Below are 22,014 nucleotides of genomic sequence, written 5' to 3'. Positions count from 1 at the left end.
GCTCTCCACTAGCGCCTGGCTGCCTCCAAGCCTATAGGAATAGCGAAGGCAGCAAGACCTTCACCCCAGACAGCAGCATAGCTGGGGAAGATGCCCCTTGCTGCTTCATTCTCCTCCCCCACCAGAACTGGGGAGGAGAGGGCTGTCTCAGGACTGGAATTACAGGGGATGGGGCAGTGTGGGCGGAGGGTTTGTCAGCAGCTTCTCCCCAGAAACCCCTCCTTCACGGTATGAATCCCAGCTAAGGTGCTGAGTTTCCAATAGGCGAGGACACCAACCACCCCACAAATGGCTCCCTAAGGGGCCCTGGCATTCACGGATTCTGACTTTGCCCTGCCCAGGGCTCTCCTAGAGCCAAAGCGCTGTCAACTCGCAGTAGTTTCTAGCTGCAGAGACCTTCCTGCTGTCAGTGAGACTCACACTGATTAGACTGCAGCCAGCCCAAAACAGTAACACCCAGATCAGCTGCCCCTCTCCAGCCTCATGGGTATTTAATGGTGCAGTCTCTGGTGCTGTGCAGCAGCCAAGTGATGGGTATTATACGAGAGACTGGCTTAGGTGTGTGGCTGGATGGGTCCCTTTGTCCTGCCCTTGAATAGTCTTGCCTATGCAAATAGCACACAGGAACAGCGTATGTTCTCTTGATTATTTAGCTAACTGAGCTGCTGCCCCTTACGACTGAAGATGAAAGGGGGGTTTATGCAGCGATTTGTTCAGAAAGCACTGGGCTCCCAGGCTGCAGCTTGCAGCAGGCATGTGTCTTTTTAACTCTCTTGGTTCCTTAGCGGCCCAGCTAAGCTAACCCGTTGCTAAGCAGAGTGCCCGCATGGCAATGGCAGAGCTGAGAAATTCCACACAGCTGGACATTGAAACCAGGGGGCGAAAGGAGCAGGATGACCACACATCCCGTTTTGGCCGGGACAGGCCCTTTTTAAGCCCTATCCCAGCCGTCCTGACTTTTTTGGCAAAACTGGGCATTTGTCCCGTTTGCTCTTGCCAACTGATCAAACTGGACAAATGCAGTTTTGCCAAAAAAGTGGGGTGTGCAACCCCTAACGGGGCACAGAGGAATGTGTGTGGGGGGGAGGAGGGAGTGGCAATGCTAGCCCTGTGTGGGAGTGGGGACTGGGGATGGGGGAGTGAAGGGGGGCCTTGGGTCGGCCCTGTGGGTGTCCCATTTTCCCTTGTTTACTCCCTAGAGGAGTAAACAAGCCCTGCCTGAGGCGTAAACAAGCCCTGCCTGAACTCAGTCCTGGCCACACAGGACCCCTGCTCTATGCTCTTGGACAGGGCTGGCTGTCAGTCAACCTGTAGCTGGGGATTAGGTTGCAGACAGTTTGATCAGGCAATTGTAACAGCTGGAGGGTTGATGTAGCCTTTGAATGAAGTGCCACCCAGAAAGTGATTAGTCTGTTGTGAAATGCTGTTCAATGGAAGGTGTTATGTAAGGGCTAACTCTTGTGCTAGCTGAAAAAGTTGTGGGCCAGCTGGCTCCAGGGGCCTGCTACCCCATGCACCGACTGCAGTTCCTGAAGGTGCCAATGTGAAACAAGGCTGAGCTACTATTGCTAAGAACTGTCTTCTGCCACAGGGGACAGGCCCTGGGTGGTGAAGCAAGTGCTATATTTAGCCTGCTTTCACAGTTCAGGTAACTGTTTAGTAAGTTAAGGGGAGAGTTTAGAGCCAAAACCTGACCTCCAGCAGCTCAGAGGGCAGAGAGCTGGGGTATTTTTCCCTTCTAAATATGCTCTGGCTGCTGAGCGCCACACAGAGAGAGGGGCACAAGCTGCAGCAATTCACTGTTGCCCAGAGCTGAGCTCATGATGCTGGTAAACAGAAGAGCCGTGTTAATTTCAAGTGCTACTAGGGACAGAGACGAAAAAACAATGTTAGAGAGAATCAGAAAAACAACAAGGAGTCCGGTGGCACCTTAAAGACTAACAGATTTATTTGGGCATAAGCTTTCGTGGGTTAAAAAACCCCACTTCTTCAAATGCATCCACAAAAGCATATGCCCAAATAAATCTGTTAGTCTTTAAGGTGCCATTGGACTCCTCATTTTTGTGGATACAGACTAACACGGCTACCCTTCTGAAAGAGAGAAGCAGGAAGGAAGTTGTATTGGAGTTCCTATTTACAATATTAATTGGATGCTGCAGTAGGCTCCTGCAGGCCTGCAATACCTTCAGTAGCTCGGTGTGTTGCAGAGTGCCATGCAGCCACCTCTGACATCTACCATTACTAAAGGTAGCCCTCACAGTAGAGGTACTAGGAAAGCGGGGCAGAGAGACCTGGCTGGGCTGTGAACAGAGACTGATAGTCCAACTTGCAATGAGTCTGCTGTCTGAATAAACCGTGGGAGGGAGGGGAAGTAACTTCCCTGAGCGCATGCCACTGGCCAGCAGCTGGATTGGGAACAGAATTCTTGTCCAGAGGCCCAGGCCTGCACCCTCAACCACCTGTCTCAGCCTTTGGGGCTCTGCTCCAGAGGCAGGTTGAGGAAGTTTGTCTCCCCTGGGAAATTTACCAGCAGAATTGTATGGCTCTAATCTCCCTGCTGAGGGACACCTAGTCAGGAAGGGATGCTGCCTTCCTCTGTAGCTGATAGCACATTCAAAGCGCCATAGCGAAGAGGCACTGTTATTCCTATGTGCCCATCTGGGAAGCTAGACCAGTATAAGACTGCTGGGACAGTGCCCCGGTAGCCCAGCTAGAAGGGATTTCTTTTCACATGGGAATTGCAACCTGCATTGAGGTGTATAGGTCCTCTGCAGGCCAGCTCAGGGAGCTGGCTCCTATGCACTCTGCTGGGCCTGCTATGAGCCTGTAGTGGGTGGAAAACCCAAAACAGAGCTAGCTTTCTCAAGTAGGGAGTTGTGCTGCATGCACAGATCCCTATGCTGCTCTGGGTATGCAGCACCCAGAGCTTTAGGAAGCACCTGCAAGTCTCTAAATAAGCTGCTATCATTGCAGTCCACACAGCAGTAAGGGCATAATGCAGGATTCCTGCACGGGCCATAAGGGCAACTTGCTATAGGAGTAAAGGGGCATTCATATTGAGACCAGTACTTGGTACAAGCCACTGCACTAAGAGATGGTGCAATATCCCATCTGGGCCAGAGGCCCTCCCCCAGTACATCATGTATCTCCCAAGCCAATAGGGGCAACCCACCTGCCTCAACCTCCTGGGGGTTCTGCATCGATACACCCCTCCCACAAGCCCCAGCTCACCGGCTCTCTTCTATTGCAGTTGGAGGCCTTGCAGCAACTACGCAAGGATTCGGAGAGCATTTGCAGCCGCTATGCACACTACTTTGACCTGTCACTAGTCAACAACGGTGTGGAAGAGAGCCTCAAGGTGCTACAAGAAGCTTTTGAGCAGGCCTGCAGCTCACCCCAGTGGGTGCCTGTCTCCTGGGTATACTGAGCAGTTGTCCAACCCTGGCAGCTTCCTGCTACTCCCATCCTGCAGAATGGGATGGTGGGAAACCCCTGATCTACATAGCTCAACACCCAGCCCCCTTCTCTTTTAACATTCTATGGCCAGTGTTTCATTGGGTCTATTATGTCCAGGGTAAGAGTGCAGGGATCTCCCAGCTCAGGCCACCAATCCTTGTGCATCAGCACTACTGTAGTGTGGATCCTCCTCCCTGGGGTGTTTAGGGGAAAAATTCTATTTTATCTTAGGATCTGTACCCCAGTGCTACATAATTGGGGCCATACAGTACCCCTCCACTGAGCAACAATCCTACTGATCATACAGGGAAGCTTTCCCAATGACTGAGGGGGGAAAATAGGGGCCTGCTCTAGTAACTAACCCTGTGAATAGTAGCTATTTTGTGCTGTGCTTCACTCTTGAAGCTAGGATGGAGGCACTTCTAACAACATGAGCTCTAAACCTTATTTGGCCATTTGCACATTGTTACCTGATGCAGCTGGGCAGACTGCACCATTTGAAAACCCTGGCCCTAGTCTTCAGACTCAGCACACGTATGAGATGGAGGGGCAGTTCAAATCACAGAGTTGTTTTTTCAGGCTAAGCCAGTGCTACCACAGCTTGTATTCTAAGGATTTTCTTCACAATCAGAAGGGCTAATTATTTTTAACTGTGAGCTGGAGTTAGTCACCCCAGGGGCTGGTCTTCCATGCTGGATGTGTGGAGTTCCCGACTCAAGCCTGTGCAGTTGTCACTTGACACCTCTGACAATAGTCAGACACCAATAAGGCAGCAATGATTAAAATAACACCCTGGAGTCAGTAAATTAGATTGGCTGGACCCACTTATCTATTCATTGTATTACATAGCAACAATAGGGCCCACATGGAGCAGCAGTTCTTCAAACCATAATCAATGTCAAGCTCAAAGGAGACTGTTTTGTGTGCTTTATTGTCAGGGAGTGTCACAGGAAAGGGGATTAACATGTCTGAAATCTGCAATTTTTAAGGATGCCAAAAAAAAAAACTGATTATGTGCAATAGGGACCTTTATTCTAGTCCACAGCAGGGAAACACCCTGTAGCAATAAAAGTGTGTTGAAGCATTTGCTCAGTTTTATGGTTTGTGCTGAGCTCAATGGGTCACTATCCAGTGAACTGCTCCCCCAGAAACCAGCTGAACTGCAGTAATATTCCCTACCCTTGGGAGACTCCTATCAAAGCTGCAGCCCTCTTTGCACTTGAAGAACAGAAAGTGTACAGGACTGTGCCATAGAGACCCTTAAAGGGGCAGGGAATCACTGCTCAGGGTATTCTGTCACAGGACCAGCACAAGCTGGAATTACTCCCCACAATCACTTAGGAGGTTTCTTCACCCATAACGAGAGCACTCACCCCTTCCCCTCCCACCAAACAGCAAAAGCCAGCAATAGGTGCCAGGGCAATGCATGTGGGTTGGTTCACAAACAGTCTCATGGCAGTTTTAAGGGAATAGGGCCTCTTACTGGAAAAATCCCATGTTCCAAGCTGGCCAAGGTAGGTGCTGACCAAAACAAATCAGTAATTTAGTCAGTTCCTATTAGAAGATTCCAGAGCAGCACCATCATTACCTTTGCAAGCAGTCCTAGCAGCCAGCACCAACTATCCTCTCTCCTGCAGCTCCTCCTCCATGGGAAAGGAGGTACAACTGACAACAGAATGGGGAAGAGGCCTGTCTGCAGGTAGCCCCCACCTCAGTGCCCAGGTGGCCAAGTAACTGAAGCACTGCCTCCTACCCATTTTGAATAGCAACAAGTCAACACTTGAAAAATAGTTTATTTATTTATTTTTTTTATAAAAAGTAAATAAAAATCACAACTTTCTTTTCCCTTAAATCCCTCACAGGCCCCAGCTGTGCTCACCACCTGTGCGTCTCCTTAGTACTGGGCGGGGGGGGGAGGGAGGGAGGAGAGAAGAGAAGTAGAGCAACACAGGTAGGCACCTTTAGGCCTTTACTTCAGGTGGTATTTGCTCAGTGCAGAGTATTCTACCCCCCTCCCTCAAGGGGTAAAACCAGTATAGGGATAAAGCCAGTCACCCAGTAGCACCAGCAACCCACCTCCTCCTGCCCGTGAGGCACCCTAGGAAGAGAACTTAGGTGCTTTGTTTGGAACAGACCATCTGCTACCCTTAGCACATTCAGCTTCAAGCAGCCAAGGGCTGGTACCAAAGGCCTCCGATCTCCGTGCACACTACCCTTTAGAGAAAGCGTATGAACAGCTGACACCTTCCAGAATATACTTGGCCTCTGGCCCCAGAGATCTCTCCTCTGTCTCCATTCCAACCCCCAGAATCGATTAGGTGCCAATACTGGAAAGGAGGGCTGAGGCAGCGGTGGACATAGCAGCCATAACATTGAAATGGGGGTTTAGTGAACAGCAAATGGAGCCAGGTCCCTGCACTATGAAACAAAATGGGAGAAACCTCAAGCACAAATTCTAAGCTGCACAAACTGAAAACATGTACCTAAAACATCTGCCCTCCTTGGGGAGACACTGAGACTTGGCTAGCTGAGACTCAAGTCACGCACTGCAAGTTTAAAACCAAAGCACTTAAAATAGCCGATGTGATCAACCAGACCCTGAATGCTGCTCCAAGAGGGTGAGTGGCTCAGGCCAATTCCTTCAGCTGTAAGAACATTCTGTGACAGTCAGGGTAATGGCTCCCAGACCCATGAACAGAGGGAAAGGCAGGATTAGGAAGGGGGGCATTATCTCCATCTGTGGAGATAACTTGAAACACTGGGGGTTAGGAGGACTAATTTTCAGCAGAAGCTGCTGGTTCCCTGAGAACACAGTTTTATATGCATTGAGGCAACCAGCTTAGCAGAGCACAGTCCAGTGGGTAAGTTTTGCACTCTTCCCTCCAGCCACCCTTAAAACAGGATGGGGAGAGGCTTATGGGGAGCTCGCTGAGCCACACTGTAGACATGCTTTTGTTTGTGTAAGCAACGGATCGGGAGCCTCATCACCCCACTGCAGTCAGTGTTTCTGCATTGCTGGGGAATAGCTTTTGTTAAGGACTCTCCAACTTCCATCCAAGGCAGGTGGCCTCATCTGGCTGGGAGGGATCTAGCCATTTACTCCGAGCTCTCTTCAGCTTGCTTTTGTTTCTTCTTTTTCTTCTTCTTCTTCTTTGTGCTGGTGTCACTGGCCTGCAGAGAAGATGGAGCTCAGGAAGGGTGGTTGGGAAGGAATCACTGCTGATTTGTGGCACACCTTTCAGCAAGGACTAATGAACTATTTGTATAAGGATTCATCTTAACTACCCCCCAGGAGCTCTCATTCATGAGGGAAGAGTGACATACCATTCTGCCCCCTCCCCCATCCAAGGCTCCCCAAAACAAAATCTGCCGGGCAGAATAATTACCGACATGCAATGCACCGAGACCAGGAGCATGTACACTGGCGAAGCAATTGGCACACCATCTAGCATGATGCCCTATCTCCAACTATGCATGGTTCCAGAGGCGCCAGAGGAAGGCGTAATAATCTCTGCCAGACAATTGTGAGAAAGCTACCCCAGGGGCAAATTATTCCCAACACATTAAACAAGGGCAGTCTGAACACAACAGCCACTTCCACACCCGGCCCTACAGGTTAATCTGCTTATCCATGGCAGGCCAGCCGCCAGGGACAGACAATAGTGCCAACTGAGCTTAGCTATACTGAGGCGGCTTACAGTGGTGCAACTCTATACTGATGGGGGAAAGCAGCAACCTACATGGACAAACTGAATAGGTGTCTCGGGTTTTGTAAGTATCACAAGGAGGGGTGTACAAGTGATGCAATGCAGCCACACTCCTAGGCCTGCTGCTCTGCGACACCGTCCAGCTACCTACCACTTCCATTAGCTCCCCTTCGCTCTCGGCAGCTTCTTTGGCCTTCTTCTCTTTTTTCTTCTTTTTCTTTTCCTTCCTGCTCTGCTCCTCTGGTTGCAGAGTGGCTGGGGAGGATGGCGCCACTGCTGCCTCCTCATTTTCACTCTCTGTCTCCCACTTTCGCTGTTTAAGAGTAAAGCCAGATCAGATCAGCTCTCTCCCAGCTGAGCAGTAACAGGCGGCCTGTCTTGAGTACAGATGACAGACCCCACATAGTCCTGAGGCCACCTCCTCAATTTGCCTTCCCATCCTAGCCCTCCGCACCCTCAGGAGCATGGTAAGAGCGAGCCTTATTCCTGGTAATGCTGTCAAGTTCGTCACGGCTTGTGTAATGAGGGAGACTATAGATCCTCTGGAACCTATCTATGGTTTTCTGAAAGCTTTGCAAGAATCCCTGGCACACCCCTCCCTCATGTTCTTCCCATGACATCATTCCATCTACAGCTTAAGGCTCCACATTCTTCCAGTCTCTGCTGTGTCATCTGTACACAAAGCGACAGAGCCCAAAATCAGGCCTAAGTTTGGTCCCCAGAGATAACCTGCTTCCTTTGGTAACACACACATGCTGGTTGGGCTTTTTCAACTGAGCTGAACTGCACAGACCAGGATAGGGGCTGGTGCCCATGGCCTCTGGAATCCCACTGGCACAGCTCTGCATTCACATTCTGGGTCATGGCCTTGAGCCATCTTTAGGGCTCTTGTTCCCAGAGCTTGTCCCTCAACAAATTCAAAGCCTGGCGATGTAACACTAACCACACAGAATATGGATTGCATGTGAAAGTCCACTCTGCTGGACAAATCAAAGGAGACTCCATGTTAACTCTGCCTTCCCCAAAGCAACAACATAAGTCACAGGATCAATCTGCCAAGGCAGAGATGTTCATCTGACAATACGCAGGTCTGAAATGGATGTCACATGAAAGTAGCCTATGATACTTACTTTTGGTACCCTCTCGGCCACTGCTGCTGGGGCTTCTGCCTCTTTCTTTACAGCAACACTGGAAGGAGGAAAACACTGAGTCAAATGTGTGAGTACTGCCGATCAATCCTATACGTTCAGATTTATTATCCTCCCTCCTAGACGCTTGCTGCAAACCAAAACTACATCCCTCAGCCTCCTGCTGCTACACAGTTGACACACTACAACTCCTTTTTCTGACCACTATGTTATATAACACACGGTGATGTACAGAAAGCCTGCAGCCTGCATCAGTGCCTAACCGTGCCGGACAAACGCAGAGCCTTCCCTGTTTAATTTGGCAGACTGACTCCCTCTAGAGCCACAGATACCAAGCTAGAAAGGGATAACTGTCTGCTCACTTGGTTTGTCTGGAATAGAACCCTCTACTGTTCCTCCAGGGCAGTGCTTCCTAGGGAGGGCAAACAACTGCATTGCAATTAACATTCTTTGAAAAGGTATTATATTGCCTGACAGTATTTTTAACATGCTACATTCAACCCCGGCGACCTTTTATATCCCAAACTGACATTTTCCAGCAGAAGTCAGCAATATGCCCCAAGAAAAAGTGGTATTCTAAGATAGCACAGCAGAGACTGAATGCATGCAATTCACCCCTCTGCCCTGTCCCTCAAGCACTGTGCATTACCTGTAGTCCACATACTCCTTCTTCCAGGAATCCGGCGTGCTCTCGTTGGGCTTGCCATGCTTGCTTAACAGGCCCTGCTTGATCATCATCATCTTTTGACTTGCCTGATGTGACAATACAGAGAGAAAAAGTCACATTCTAGCTTCAAAGCAGCTATCATTTCTAATTGGAGAAGTCACATGGCATATGACGAGACACTGTGGAAGAGAACCAAGTTCACGATGAAACCTTTACCAGGCCAGAGACACACAAATATGTCCTCAAGGAGCCTCTGATAGCTCATGGCAAATTATCGTTGTTGCTTCAGAGTTTATTCCTTAGCTGATGTCATTCTTCTATTTGTAACACTGGTTAATTAAAGTAGTAGTATTCCAGAAAAGATTTTTACCATCCCAGTTTGCTTATAAGTGTCACTGCATGAGAAGGAACTGCAAGCAAATTGGAGTTAGTCTTCTACTGTTACAGACCCAGCTATACATAAATGATAATCACATGTGCATCAGACAAGTGGGGAAGTGGACTTGTGCAAGAGACACAGAAGTCGTGTTTCTGTTGCTCCTGGAGTCCCTTTCGACAGGCTTTAGTACTCTGCCACACGCCCACGATACACTGTTTCTAATGCTATTTTGAATTTCAATGGCACCTTTCATTAGAGCACTTGGAGCATTCTTACAGACACTACTTCAGCCTCTCAAGAGTGGGGCATGCAGCATCTTTCTAATTCCTCCACAAGCCATCAGTACTGGGTGATAGATTTAAGTCATCTTTGCACACAGTGCTTATGTCAGCTACTTTACATCATTTGGCTCTTCCTGGAAGGATTCGCAGCACAGACTAAAAGCAGTCTGATCCTGGTTTAGCCTAGTCAAGATCCAGTCTACACCACCAACTGGAACCAGACTTTTAACCAGGTAAGGGACAGTTCAGCACTCAGACATGGTTATAGCAGTGTAGACATAGCCCAAAGAGCCCAACAGTCTCACAGCAGGAGCAAAGTTGATCAAGCCTTTTTTTGTCTTCTTGGCTCCAGAGGGTTTAGACAAACTATAAAAGTTCGGAAATGGAGGTGAGAAACTGGAAGCCTTTATCTGGGACCTGCAGCTTTGTAAGAGGCTGCTTCGAACCCAATTTCTCAATAGCTGAATGCCATTTCCAACACCACACAGCCTCCCACCCCCTTAGCCTCACCTTGGGACCAAGACCCCATTTGCGGGGGTAAGTGTCTCTTTCCATGATCACCCTCTTGATCTTTGCCACTATACCATGGTCACAAGTAGAAATCACTGCGGTGGTCATCAAGGCAACAGCTGCATTAATGGAAAATGAAAAGAATGAACATTGAGGCACAGAAGAGCAATACTGGCCACCTACTGGATTCAATCTCCTATGACTCAACGTTATGGTGGTGCAGAGATGGGCTACAAAGTTGGCATTCCCAAGATTGACAATTTTCATCAGCCCCCTACACAATTACCCAAGAAGTCCATCCAACTCAAACCCTGGACAGGCTTCCACTTGTAACTCACTCCCTGTCTGGTTTTATCATCGGGGAAGTACAAACCGGGGAACTCTAGATCTAAAAGCATGAGCATCTACTGCCTGAGCTAAAAGACTTGGCTCTCGTAGCCAAGATTGTAGCAGGCTCATCAACCACTATGTGGCTCAGCTCCCACCAGAGCACTGGATGCGGGTTCACAAACTAGCCAGAAGTGAATTGTTACACTACTCAGTGGTATCCTGTATTGGATACAGGGCATAAGCACCACACACACACACACACAGCACTGCTCATTGTCAGATGTGCGCCCAGTCAGGATGGCACCTTAGTCCTTATTACCTAGGCAATTCTTTGCTGTAGGTATCTGGTAATAAAGCATTAATACAAAATAACATTCAGCAGCCATCCAAGATGCATCATTTCTTTATACTAGATGTCGGAGAAATAGAAATAGCTTCCACATAGATTTGTTAGGAGAGAGGAGTTCACAGGCAGCAGTATGTGATCAGAGAGCATCACTCGTCTTGGTTGAGATGGAGCCCCCATGGAAAGGGACTCCAGCCCTGCTGGCTCTGTCCTGCTCCTGCGGGCAGCCCGCCAGACCCTCCAGCAGCCCCCAGTAGAACACTGAAAGACTGGAGGGTATTTGGAGGCTGCACGGCACAGAGACCCTAGAACAGGAATCTAGGTGCTGCAGGGAGGGCAGTGCAGCAGCAGCACTCAGAGAATGGATAAACTTCATCATCATTTCACATACAGCGTGTGCCCGAAAGCCTAGGACATGGGAATAGAGTGAACAGAAGTCAAGCAAAAACCTTGCTATCTTCTGCAGGTTTTTTATTTTAATGGAGGGGTATAGCTAGGCTTGGAAGGATTAGACTTTTACTGCTAAGTGTCAATAAATGTCAATTCCACTGTATACAAATTGACCAAAAAGTATTTCCATTGATTTCTTTCTTTGCCTAAGAACTTAGAGTTTGATTTAAGGATATTTATTTTGTACATTTTGACATATGTTGACAATGTGTTTTAACAGTTGTAACGTTAACTTTTTGAATCTTAACCTCTGTCATTAAATAATTGTCTGCCCTCCCATAATTTCGCATAACTGTGAAAATTTAAACAGAAAAACCAGTTATAGAGCAGTAAAAATCTGTTAGTGTAACAAATACCAGAGTTATAATTAAGCCATTATTTCTCAGCTGACATCATTGACCTCTAAGCAATGTTGTTCTCACACTTCTAAGGGTAGCAAGTCACAGTTCTCTCAGCGACAGCCTTCAATTATTTCCCACCAGGAAACATGGATGAAAGATTCTGGCCATGGTGAGTGCCATCCCGGCACCCATGTTTGTTACAAGCTTCTGAAGATGCTGTATTGATCTGTCTTTACTGCCAACTAACTAGCTTGGTGGCTGGAGGAAGAACATTGACCTCTTCTTACCCATGCAGATGGCCTCCCCTTTAGTGGTGATGACAACAATCTCCTGATTAATCTCAATGCCATCTTCATACCTCAGAACACCAGGAAGCATGATCTTGGCACCGTAGCAGATGGCATTAACCTGGAAGGGTGGAAGAGGAAGGCTGAAAAATCTGGTTGAGAATGTAAAGTTACATGATCTTAACCAATGCACAAGATTGGCTGAATAAATTTGCAGAGTCACTCTAAATACCAATTGGTGCTGCCCCAGTGATAAAATGATGTTTTTTCCCATGTATGACTTAAGAGCATCTCCCCCCACACTCCAGAATTTGGCCATTGCTCCTCTTTTCAGACCTGCACATTGCCTCCTTGAAAGAGGTGCTAGTGATTGTTTATGAGGATCTGGATCACCACCACCAAAATTATTTGTTACTAGTTGTCCAAGCTAGAGGTGAAGTTAGGGTGAAATGCATTAGTGTCACCCCACTGTCCCGCCACCTGACGACATTTTCCAAAGCCATGTAGGAACTCACTGCACTGTCCTTCATAACCAGCCGTTTGTGTGAAGTCAGCAGCTTCTCCAAGGGGAAGATAACCCTCCTCAGGTAACTCTCATCCTTGTTGTTGTCATACTGCCACTGGGCATCCAGTACATCGTGCATCGTCACCATGTGGTCCTGCAGAGAGAGATAACCACTATGTTAACCCTTGGCTCAGCCACCCAATCAAATCAGACCGAGAAAATATGGCTAAAACAAACAGGAAAAGCAGTGATGAATTCTGGGGTTCCTAAAAGGTGTTGAAGATAAAATTAGCAAGAGCCATGAACAATGCAGGTAAGTGCAATGCAAACTCCCCCACATAACTCTGCTACCACCCCTCTGCTCTGACCTCTGCTGTTCCAGTCCTGGGAACCTCCTGACCACAAATTGCCAAGTTCGTATATAACGTTTACCATAAAAACTCATTTATGACCCGACCCACAAATGAACTTAGCTTCCCACACATGAAACATCAGCATGTGAAAGGCTGAGCTACCTAGCGCCCCAAATCGCACACTCTACGCTGTTTGCAGTGGCGATAAGCACCCTATCAGAAACCTCAGTACTCCGGATGCAGTACAACAGGCACTAAGTTCACAGGCTCTTAGGAAAAGAGAGCAGAGAACTTGTTCCACAAATGAAGTGTTTCTCCAAACTCCAGACCATCTGTGCCCATGCTGGAAAGTCTACCTAGGCTTTTATACCACCCCCAGCACCGCAGTATCCAAGGACCTTACAAAGAGGTGCCCATTTTAATCCAAGTATGGTTCCTACATTAGATACCGTGAACAGCCCAAAGCCAGAGTGCAACAAGAAAGCAGCTGAGCTCTTTCAGTACGTGAACATTTTGTGGGCTGAGTAACAGAAGTGGCAGAAAGCAAAGCTTCCCATCATCTTGACATGACTTCCAGCCACTCACTGTCCCAAAGTTTAATTACCAGAACAGGGACAGCAGCCCTGAACTGAACTCAACACTCTGGGTAAAGATAACTTACAGCAAGGGCCTTTCAAAAGAAAAGCCAGCCATACCCTCCTACCTTCTCTCCCATGATTCCCGAGCGCACTCGCCGGAGCTCTTGCATCTGGCCTCCAACCCCCAGCAGCAGGCCCAGGTGGACACACAGTGTACGGATGTAAGTGCCAGCTTCACAACTCACCCAGAAGATACCTGGAATGCAATACAGGGAGGGGAGAGAAGAGTTTTGAGCTATCCAGAGGTACCATAATTTAACACACTTGCCTATAGGGATTAAAGTGAGCCCTGTGATTGGCTCCATGTTCAGTGTCTCCAATGAGCCATCAGTATTGGGTGATAGATGTAAGTCATCTTTGCACAGCGTGCTAATGTCATCTACTTTGCATCATTTGGCTCTTCGTGGAACAAGAGTTCAGCAACTTTTATCATGGGGAAAATATGCAAGACAACTTTAGCTCTTGCAGAGGGTGGTGACTGGCAGTCTAAGGGCACCTCTCTGGACCGTGAAGAAGCTCATCCCACATAGAAGTAGGCGCACTGGTGGGATACTGTCAGTCAGAGATCACCATAATGAGGCATTCATCACATTTCTCCAGGAACATCAACAGAGGGCACTTTTCCTTTCCTTAGATGGCTGTAGTGTAGTGCATCCCTTTTGGAGTTCAGTCTGGAACACAGACCTCTTTTAAACCAGTTTCAATTAACAAGTTAAAGCCTGGATTTTAAAATGGGACCATCCAGTATCTGCTCATCACTGCACCTGGGAGAGGAACAGCAAGTCCCCTCTAGTGGTGTGTTCACTAGAGCCTCACGGGGAGAGTCCACAAAGCACTTTCATGCTTTGAAGTGCTACCAGAGAACCTAGGTGTTGTTTTACCTAATCTCCTCTCAGGGTCGTATTCTACCAGTTTGCTCTCGTAGATGGTTCGGACCCTCAGTTGCCTCTTGACAGCTGCAATGAGGGGAGGTCGCTGAAACAGGGCACCGGTCAGAGTTTCTATTGCCTAGGGGGAGAAGCAGAAGAACTGTCAGACTTCACCCTTACACAACCCACACCATCCCATCAGCACATCTAGACACAAGAGCATGCTGCTATTTAGGCAATAAAAATCATTTCCCTATTGTATATCATATGTTGTATCTGATCATACTCCATTAAAGCAAGCCCATCTGAGCCACTTAAGCACGCCCCTAGATAGGAATTACTCCCCCAGCTACCAATGGGGCTACTTTGTGAGGCAGCAGCATGTGATCAGACAGCATCACTCGTCTCAGCTGAGACAGAGCCCCCATGAAGAGGGGCTCCCGCCCTGCTGGCTCTGCCCCTCTCCTGTACAGAGTTGGCCAGACACACGAGCGGCTTGCAGCAGAACTATGAAAGGCTGGCGGGTGTTTGGAGACTACACAGCATGGGGACCCTACAGTAGGAATCTGCGTGCTGCAGGGAGGGCATTACAGCAGCGCTCTGAGAATGGATTCATCATCACTTCACATACACCACATGCCTGCTAGGAAGAGAAGGTGTTTTTCTTAAAAATGCACAATCACAGCATTTGTGAAACAGCAAGGACATTTCAACATCTGAAGGACTGAGGTCCATATACCCAAGGGAGAATTGCAATTGTTATGGACAATCCTACTAAAACACAGACAGCAAATATACAGTAAACCAATACAAATTAAGCATCTGATTAAGTAACATGATGTCATGCTGCACAATTTTGATTTTATTAGGGGCTGTTTACTCTATTTCCTCTACTGCAACAAAATGCTCTCAATGGCTCTTTAAGGAATGCTCCTACCCACATCTCCAAGGTGGACTGATGAGACAATATAGCAGGAAGCTAACGTGGGCTCAGGCATGCAGAGACTTACCCTGGAAAGCTGAATCTCATTTTCAATAGCATTGTGCAGCCGAATGATTCCCACATACTCTTTGCCTGAAAGAATGACAGAAGAGTAGTAAGGAGTGGCCACTTGCATTTTATTGTTCACCACCATGTCGGTGTTATTACAATTCAAACATCTGTAGAGGCCAGTCTTCAGCCAAAGACTTTTAGAAAAGGATCAAGCACAAACATCTCTAACCCCTTGAATTTATCAACAAAGAAACCCAAGCTGCAGGTTTATTTATGGAGCAAGACTTATTATGTAGGGCAGCACAGCATAAGTCTGAATAAAAGCAATGGTAACTTCTTGTGTGTAAATTAAAATTTGCTGTTCCAAGACCTGATCAGCTTAAAAAAAAAAAAATGGTGACAGCAGAAAGCTCAGGAAAACAGTAATTTACTTATAGGCACTAGTCCAAGTCAGGATACCAGGCCTCCAGTTCATCCCAACTTTGTATTCTGCCATAATGGACAGCAAACCTTAGTTAGAAATAGGCATCCTTTAGAGGACTGGAACTGGAATCCTCTGCTTATCATTAAAATGCAGTCAGTCGGTCTTTCATCTGACCACTTAAAAGAACTAGAGAGTAAACTACCCCAATTCAGTAAAATGACATGCCTGCACTCTGCTGAGACTTGACCAGCCGTGTTGCTCGTTCGATGCACACAATCAGACACCCTGTCACTTTGGGGTCAAGCGTCCCACTGTGCCCTGTCTTTTCAACCCGGAGGATGCGCCGGATCCAGGCAACCACCTCATGGGAAGAAGGGTTGGATGGCTTGTCGAGGTTAATGAAGCCTGTCCTGGAACACAGCACACAGATGATTAGAACCTCCAATGCCATTTGATAGCCTCGTTGTATTTTACCAAGGGCATCTGGCTTCTAAAGAGAGAGATGTTTTGCAGCCAAGAAAAACTACATCCAAAGGAGCTCCTCCCAACATAGAGCATTTTCAGAAGTGCTGAGCAACCGACAGCTCTCATTGAGGTCAAAGGAGCTGCTAGATGCTCTACATTTAAAACAGGACTTTTATTAAACAGCCTAACTCTAAACTCCTGTTCTTGAAAATTTTGGCCTTACTGCCACCTTGGCCTGACTGCATCATATATACTACAAGAGAAAACTCCCGCAGCCTGGCAAAACATCTCCACTAAAGTCTTCACACTGAATATACATTTACTGGTGTCTCTATAGCAATACCCACTATACAGTATCAGGAAGTAAACCATGCTGGGAAGGGCAAGCTATATAGCTTTCAGACACCATAACATTACTCTACTTTTCATTTCTAAATCTACCCCCTAAAGAATCTGTAACTAGAACAAATTGAAATGTATGAGACTGGTAACCAAATTTAAAGAGGAATTTTGTATAGCCAACAACAGTGAAGAAAAAGTAACTGTTTCCAGACCTACTTAAGCTGGGAGGGTCACCAAACCCTTTGAGGGTGTAAATCGTGACAGAAGTTACAGTTTTCTCCCCAACAAACGTACCTAACATACTCAGCGATGTCTCTCTTCAGGGGATTGCAGCCAGAGGGAAGGGGTGTGTAGTGTGTTGTCCTCACATTTAGCTTGTCAAAGTTCTACAAAATCCAAACAAAATGTACCGTAAACAAAATACTCTAAGCCTTTAGAAACAAATCCCATTTTACCTAAAATGGGGATCTCCATGGGGATCAAAAAAAAAAAAAAGTTCTGTGTAGAGAACTAGAGTCTCTGTGGAGACTTAGGCAAACATCATCCCTGCGCAGAAAGAAGGAATGGGTGTAAATCCTGTGGAGATGATTATAAGGCAAGTCAAGGTCATATGCAGTTTGATAGATCAGGCACACAATGAGTGAAAGCGCTTTTCAACATTTGGGTCATGGAGCCTGGTGTAAGATTGGTTGCCCTCTGCCTTAGGTTCCCATGTAGGCTATTGTCTTTGCAGGCAGGCTAAGGCACACGTGTGAAACAAGGAGTAATGTTTTTATATCTGTACACATACAGACTCAATCCTATAATCCTCTTTACCTTCAGTAGCAAGGGCCACTGAGATGTGTCCAGCTGAGCCACTCGGGATTCAGGTTTGATGAAGAATTCCTCTGTGTGCTGTATGTCCTGGGGAGAAATATCACAGATCAGAGAAGTGGAGTTGACACGCAAAGTGTCTTATCTCTTTTTTACAACTGAAAGTCTTTTGTATTCTGTTGCCAACATTCACAAATTATTGCTAACACATTTTACACAATAACAGCTACACCAAAGCAACATATCCACAGCACGACCAATTGGCTGCAAAACCATCATTGTCCAGAGAGATTATGGCTATAACACCAAGTAAAATTGAAGAAAATTTTGAAAATTGCTGGAACTGAAGTAATGAAACAACACGAAGCAGCTCCTCAGAGCTCCATGGCAAGTCAAAGTTGCTTGGTTGGTTACATGTTTGAATGCAGAATAATGATCCCAGTCTGCTCCCTTCACTCACTAAAACACTAGCGAAGTTTCAGTTCCGTACCCCTGGATTGTGGGATTATCATAAACAGAGAAAGAAAGCTATTCTCCAAAAGACCATAGGAGGCAGAATCTCTCTGATGCATTAGAGCAAACTCTTGACTTAGGCTATGTCTACACTAGCACTTTTGTTGGTCAGAGGTGTAAAAGAAACCACATCCCAACTGGCATAAATTTCACCAACGAAAATGCAGGTGTGGATAGAGCTATGTTGGCAGGAGCCCCTTTCCGGGCAACATAGCTATTGCAGCTCGCTGGGGGTGGTTAAATTATGTTGTTGGGAGAGCTCACTCCCATCAGCATAGAGTGGCTACACAGGAGACCTTACAGCGGAACAACTGCAGCGGTCTGTAGTGTAGACATAGAATTTTTCTCTTTTCAAATTGTGATGTGTTAAGATGTGATTAGCCAGTGTCTTTTTATTGGAGAAGTTGCTTAACTAAGGCTATTTTGCTTTAGACTTCAGGTGACTGAGTGAATGGGTGAAAAAAGACTAAATCCAAATCCAATAATGGATTATTTCTATTTAAAAATGAATAAAGGCCAATTTAGGACAGCTTCTCTTTTGAATGACACATTCTAAGCACAAGCATCCCCCCCCCCCCAACCAGGATAATTAAACTGATAAGAACAGATTTTAAAATTTAATTAAAGTGAATGTTAAAATCATATAATACACAGGTTAAGACTATTTGTACATCTGGGTATAATGCTTAGATTATCCACAAATACAAAGTGTGTTTTTAAAGTCATATAGTGCATAATCAGCAGTAACCCAAATTTAGGTGAATGAATTTAAGAATAAAGTTAAGATATTTAGCATCCAAGTATTCGGGTACATCAGTCATGAAAAAAAATGTATACAGAGAGTTGGTGGCAGAAACCAAAATACTAAACCTGTAGTCAGCTGTAGCATTGGATCCTAAACAGCCATTTTAGTCTCAAGACATTTACTTTTATTAGGGGGGGGGGGAGGTAGCTTTATCCAAGACACCAAACACTCAATTCTCTGGGATCAAAGCTGATAAAGAATTTAAAAATCTGCTACAGTTTTTTTGCCTCCAGTCAGGGCAGTTCTATTTGTCTATGCATACTCGGAGCAAGGAGAGGTGCTGATTCTGGACAAAGACTCCAATCCCCTTTCATTCTAAGTCCCTGATTTCCCATGGGCAGCATTCACCAAAACCAAGGCAGGAAACAACACTGCTCGCCTTCTATCCTGCTGCTTCTCTCCCCTCCAACTAAAGACCTAAAATTGCAGGTGAGTAAACATTGTTAAGCCATACTCACACAGTTAGAGATTCCAGAAGTGGGCCATTGAGTCCTTTTCTAGAGATATTGAAAACAGGTGAAGCAGGTTCCAAGATCTTCCCTAAACAAGAGTTTTGCCCAACTTGAAATCAAGTCAAGGCACCAAGCTAGCCTGGAGGCAAACTCAGTCATACAAGAGGAAGGAAAAAAAAAAACCCACTCACAGCAACATCTGCATCTGGTAGAGATTTCTTATCCTTTTTCTTCTTCTGCTTCTTAGCTATACAACCTATAATTGAAACAGAGAGGTACATTAAATATTTTTTTCATACCAGAACTCATCCAAATCCAAATTGGTAGCACTACAGAATTTTATACTAGGACAACCTCCTGTGGCAAAAGCATATAAAACTGCAAAATTAACAAACAAGCAACATTTATCTATCTCTTAGTTCAATATAAGGTTCAGAAGCAACTTAATTATTATTTGTTCAGCTCTTTGACGCATTCAATAGCAATCAGAGGCAACATATGATATTTAAGAGCAACTATTTCCACAATGCAATTTTCTTCCTTCTCCGTTGTCTTTTCTCTTTCCTACTTTTTACCCGTCTGCATTTTCTTCTCCGAAGCAACCCCCAATTCCAGGAGCTCCTCCCCTCTCCTGACAAAAACTGACAATGAAATAACCATTGACGACATGAAAAATATCTTCATTAGGCTTCAGAGTCAATGTTGAAGCGAGATTAATGAGGTAGGAGCGGGAGGAAGCTTACACCGCCCAGTCTCAGAGCCACGTGCCAGGATGCCCGCAGTCGGCCACACGCCATACTGACAGGTTTCCAGCACAGCTCAAGTGACTATAACTTTTGCAAACGAAAGTCCAGAGGCTGCGGAAATTAAGAAATTAATGGAGATATCCCATCTCCTAGAACTGGAAGGGACCTTGAAAGGTCATCGAGTCCAGCCCCCTGCCTTCACTAGCAGGACCAAGTACTGATTTTGCCCCAGAGCCCCAAGTGGCCCCCTCAAGGATTGAACTCACAACCCTGGGTTTAGCAGGCCAATACTCAAACCACTGAGCTATCCCTCCCTGGAGATAATTCCAGGGGCTCCCGGGTTTCTCAAGGCCGCCCAAGCCACGTGTACGCGGAGCGGCCCCAGGGCTCGGATCGCGGCCCAGGCGGCGGAGGAGGGCCACACCCGGGGCAGCCAGAGAGACCGAAACCAGCCCCAGGCTACGTGTTCGGGACAGACAGAACCACCCCCTGGCCGGGACAGGCTCCCTACCTTCCCCGTCCGCCATCTTCGCTCCGCGCACTCCGAGAGCCGCGTGCTGCTGCCACCCGCCACCGCGCAGAAAGAGAGACTGGAGCGCCGCCCCTGTCCCGAGCTGCACCGCGCGCAAACCCCGTCCCTGTCACGTGCTCAAAGACTCGGCCTGGGTGGGGGGGTAGAGGAGGCGTTGCTTCCCCGCCACGTGACGAGGCGGCGTGCGGCCCGCTTCCCGTCACGTGACGAGCTGGCCGTCCAACTGGGGGCGTCACCCTGCTCTCACCATGGGGCCCGGCCGCCCGCCCACCCCCCGGTTGTTCCAATAAGGCCTCCGATCCTCATGGCTAGCTCCTGCGGGGCGCTGGGCACCCCCTCCCACTCAAGGGCCATTACCGCCACGGCACCCCCACCGCGATACTGAACGTACCTCCCCGGAGCAGCCGCACGCCACGGGGATGGCCGTAACTCGAGCATAGGGGGCGCAGTGACCCTGCCAGCTGGGGCTAAAGTGAGGTCCAAACGCTATCGCCAGACCTCCTCCTAAGGCAAGCAACGATTATTTGACTCTTTGGCATATAGGAAGCAGTCACGCCTTTAAAAAAAGTTACTGCTGCAGGAAAGCCGTGCCAGAGTCCGTATTTACACTGAACATACTCATTCCACTTTCTCAAGGGAAAGGAGTACCACAGCTATAGAAACGCCTAATGCTTTGGCTCCTGTCAGCCCCCGTAGACATCACTGTTATTGCCAATCCAGAGGGCTATTGTAAACATGATGCGGCAGGTAGGAGTGTACTATGGAGGAAGGAGTTTTCCTTTTTTTAAAGGTCATAATGCAGATTAAAAGAGTAGAAAGAAAAGGGTATGAGTATGTTACAGAATCACACACCCTGGGAAAATATGTAATAATCACTCTCTAACCAAGGACAGTTTTCTATGGTTAGAATAGCCCTTCTCTCTATCCAACATTTTCAGCCCTCCTATGATAGCCCTTAGGCCTAAGCTTGTGTTGAAGCAGTCTGTTCCCACCCATCACCAGTTCAGTATATGGTTATGAGTCTTCCCCACAGGAGGTACAGCTGCAGTTTTGTTTTTACACAGTTTTATCTTAAAGATGTAACATACAATAGTAGCTCCCTTTAACATTTCCCCCCCATATCCTGCCCTCTGGCACTGCACCTAGACTCAGGCCTTACAGCACCCACAAGCTTAGACAGCTGAAGACTACTTCAGGATAATAAAGACAGGAAACTCCATTCTGAGTTCCAGTACATAGATGCTTCATTAGTCATACCTCAGTGAATGCACTGATTTCAAAACATGTCAGTAAAAATTACATTTCAAAACATTTAAGAAATAATGTAAAGTTCACTTTTATATGTATAAATCAGTTTGCAGTTGCACATAAAGCAACAATGACACAAAATACCCATCAATTTCCAATGCTTTGCAGGGATGTTTTGTCTCCACTTACAACAAAGGCTTGAAGTATTTTTTTAAGCAACTTCCAAAACAGTCTCACTTTTATTCACACAGAAGACCATGTGAGGTAGAAACACTACATAGCTTGAGGTCCACAAGGTGCCATTTGTGTCAAAGGTAATCCAGCTTGCAAAAAGGAAAAACAAAACAAAACAAACAAAACATTGTTTCTTTAGGATGCCTAAATATGATTAAAAGGAACCCACCCCAGAAAGG

General features: G+C 46.8%; 2 protein-coding genes and 6 non-coding genes across 11 annotated transcripts in view; 1 reads left to right on the top strand and 7 right to left on the bottom strand.

Annotated features, from left to right (window-relative positions):
* MPP1 (MAGUK p55 scaffold protein 1) overlaps positions 1-4,540 on the top strand; it is a 41,117-nt gene extending 36,577 nt beyond the window's left edge. For both annotated transcript variants that reach the window (XM_005301327.5, XM_042858752.2), the window contains one exon: positions 3,251-4,540. In XM_005301327.5, coding sequence (XP_005301384.2) covers positions 3,251-3,427 — 177 coding nt within the window. In that variant the 3' untranslated portion in view covers positions 3,428-4,540. The remainder of the gene's footprint in view (positions 1-3,250) is intronic.
* A 702-nt stretch (positions 4,541-5,242) lies between these two features.
* Positions 5,243-20,736, bottom strand: DKC1 (dyskerin pseudouridine synthase 1). 3 transcript variants are annotated; one of them, XM_005301331.4, is made up of 15 exons: positions 20,333-20,736; positions 19,267-19,331; positions 17,309-17,395; positions 16,787-16,878; positions 15,911-16,095; positions 15,278-15,342; positions 14,280-14,406; positions 13,464-13,594; positions 12,418-12,561; positions 11,903-12,023; positions 10,149-10,267; positions 8,961-9,064; positions 8,294-8,351; positions 7,315-7,476; positions 5,243-6,627 (listed from the first exon to the last, which is right to left on the bottom strand). In XM_005301331.4, exons 1-15 carry the CDS (start codon positions 20,346-20,348, stop codon positions 6,553-6,555), a joined length of 1,551 nt encoding a protein of 516 aa, XP_005301388.1. In that variant the 5' UTR covers positions 20,349-20,736; the 3' UTR covers positions 5,243-6,552. The 3 variants fall into 3 exon arrangements, with proteins under 3 accessions (XP_005301388.1, XP_065412348.1, XP_008169040.1); XM_065556276.1 differs by lacking the exon at positions 5,243-6,627 and having other exon boundaries at positions 7,034-7,476; XM_008170818.4 differs by lacking the exons at positions 5,243-6,627; positions 7,315-7,476; positions 8,294-8,351 and having other exon boundaries at positions 8,957-9,064; positions 20,333-20,565.
* Positions 8,536-8,671, bottom strand: LOC112059926 (small nucleolar RNA SNORA56). The gene has a single exon (XR_002889199.2). It is a non-coding gene; the product is annotated as a small nucleolar RNA SNORA56 (small nucleolar RNA).
* On the bottom strand, positions 9,692-9,767 carry LOC112059922 (small nucleolar RNA SNORD83). The gene has a single exon (XR_002889195.1). It is a non-coding gene; the product is annotated as a small nucleolar RNA SNORD83 (small nucleolar RNA).
* LOC112059927 (small nucleolar RNA SNORD17) lies at positions 10,960-11,211 on the bottom strand. Its single transcript, XR_002889200.1, has one exon. It is a non-coding gene; the product is annotated as a small nucleolar RNA SNORD17 (small nucleolar RNA).
* LOC112059925 (small nucleolar RNA SNORA36 family) lies at positions 13,272-13,408 on the bottom strand. Its single transcript, XR_002889198.1, has one exon. It is a non-coding gene; the product is annotated as a small nucleolar RNA SNORA36 family (small nucleolar RNA).
* LOC112059924 (small nucleolar RNA SNORD83) lies at positions 13,721-13,796 on the bottom strand. Its single transcript, XR_002889197.1, has one exon. It is a non-coding gene; the product is annotated as a small nucleolar RNA SNORD83 (small nucleolar RNA).
* LOC112059923 (small nucleolar RNA SNORD17) lies at positions 14,651-14,894 on the bottom strand. The gene has a single exon (XR_002889196.2). It is a non-coding gene; the product is annotated as a small nucleolar RNA SNORD17 (small nucleolar RNA).
* Positions 20,737-22,014: the final 1,278 nt, after the last annotated feature.

Source organism: Chrysemys picta, chromosome 9 (genome assembly GCF_011386835.1).
Source record: "Chrysemys picta bellii isolate R12L10 chromosome 9, ASM1138683v2, whole genome shotgun sequence".
NCBI lineage: Eukaryota > Metazoa > Chordata > Testudines > Emydidae > Chrysemys > Chrysemys picta.
The sequence above is the reverse complement of the archived record's forward strand: the minus strand, read 5'-3'. Positions and strand labels throughout refer to the sequence as shown.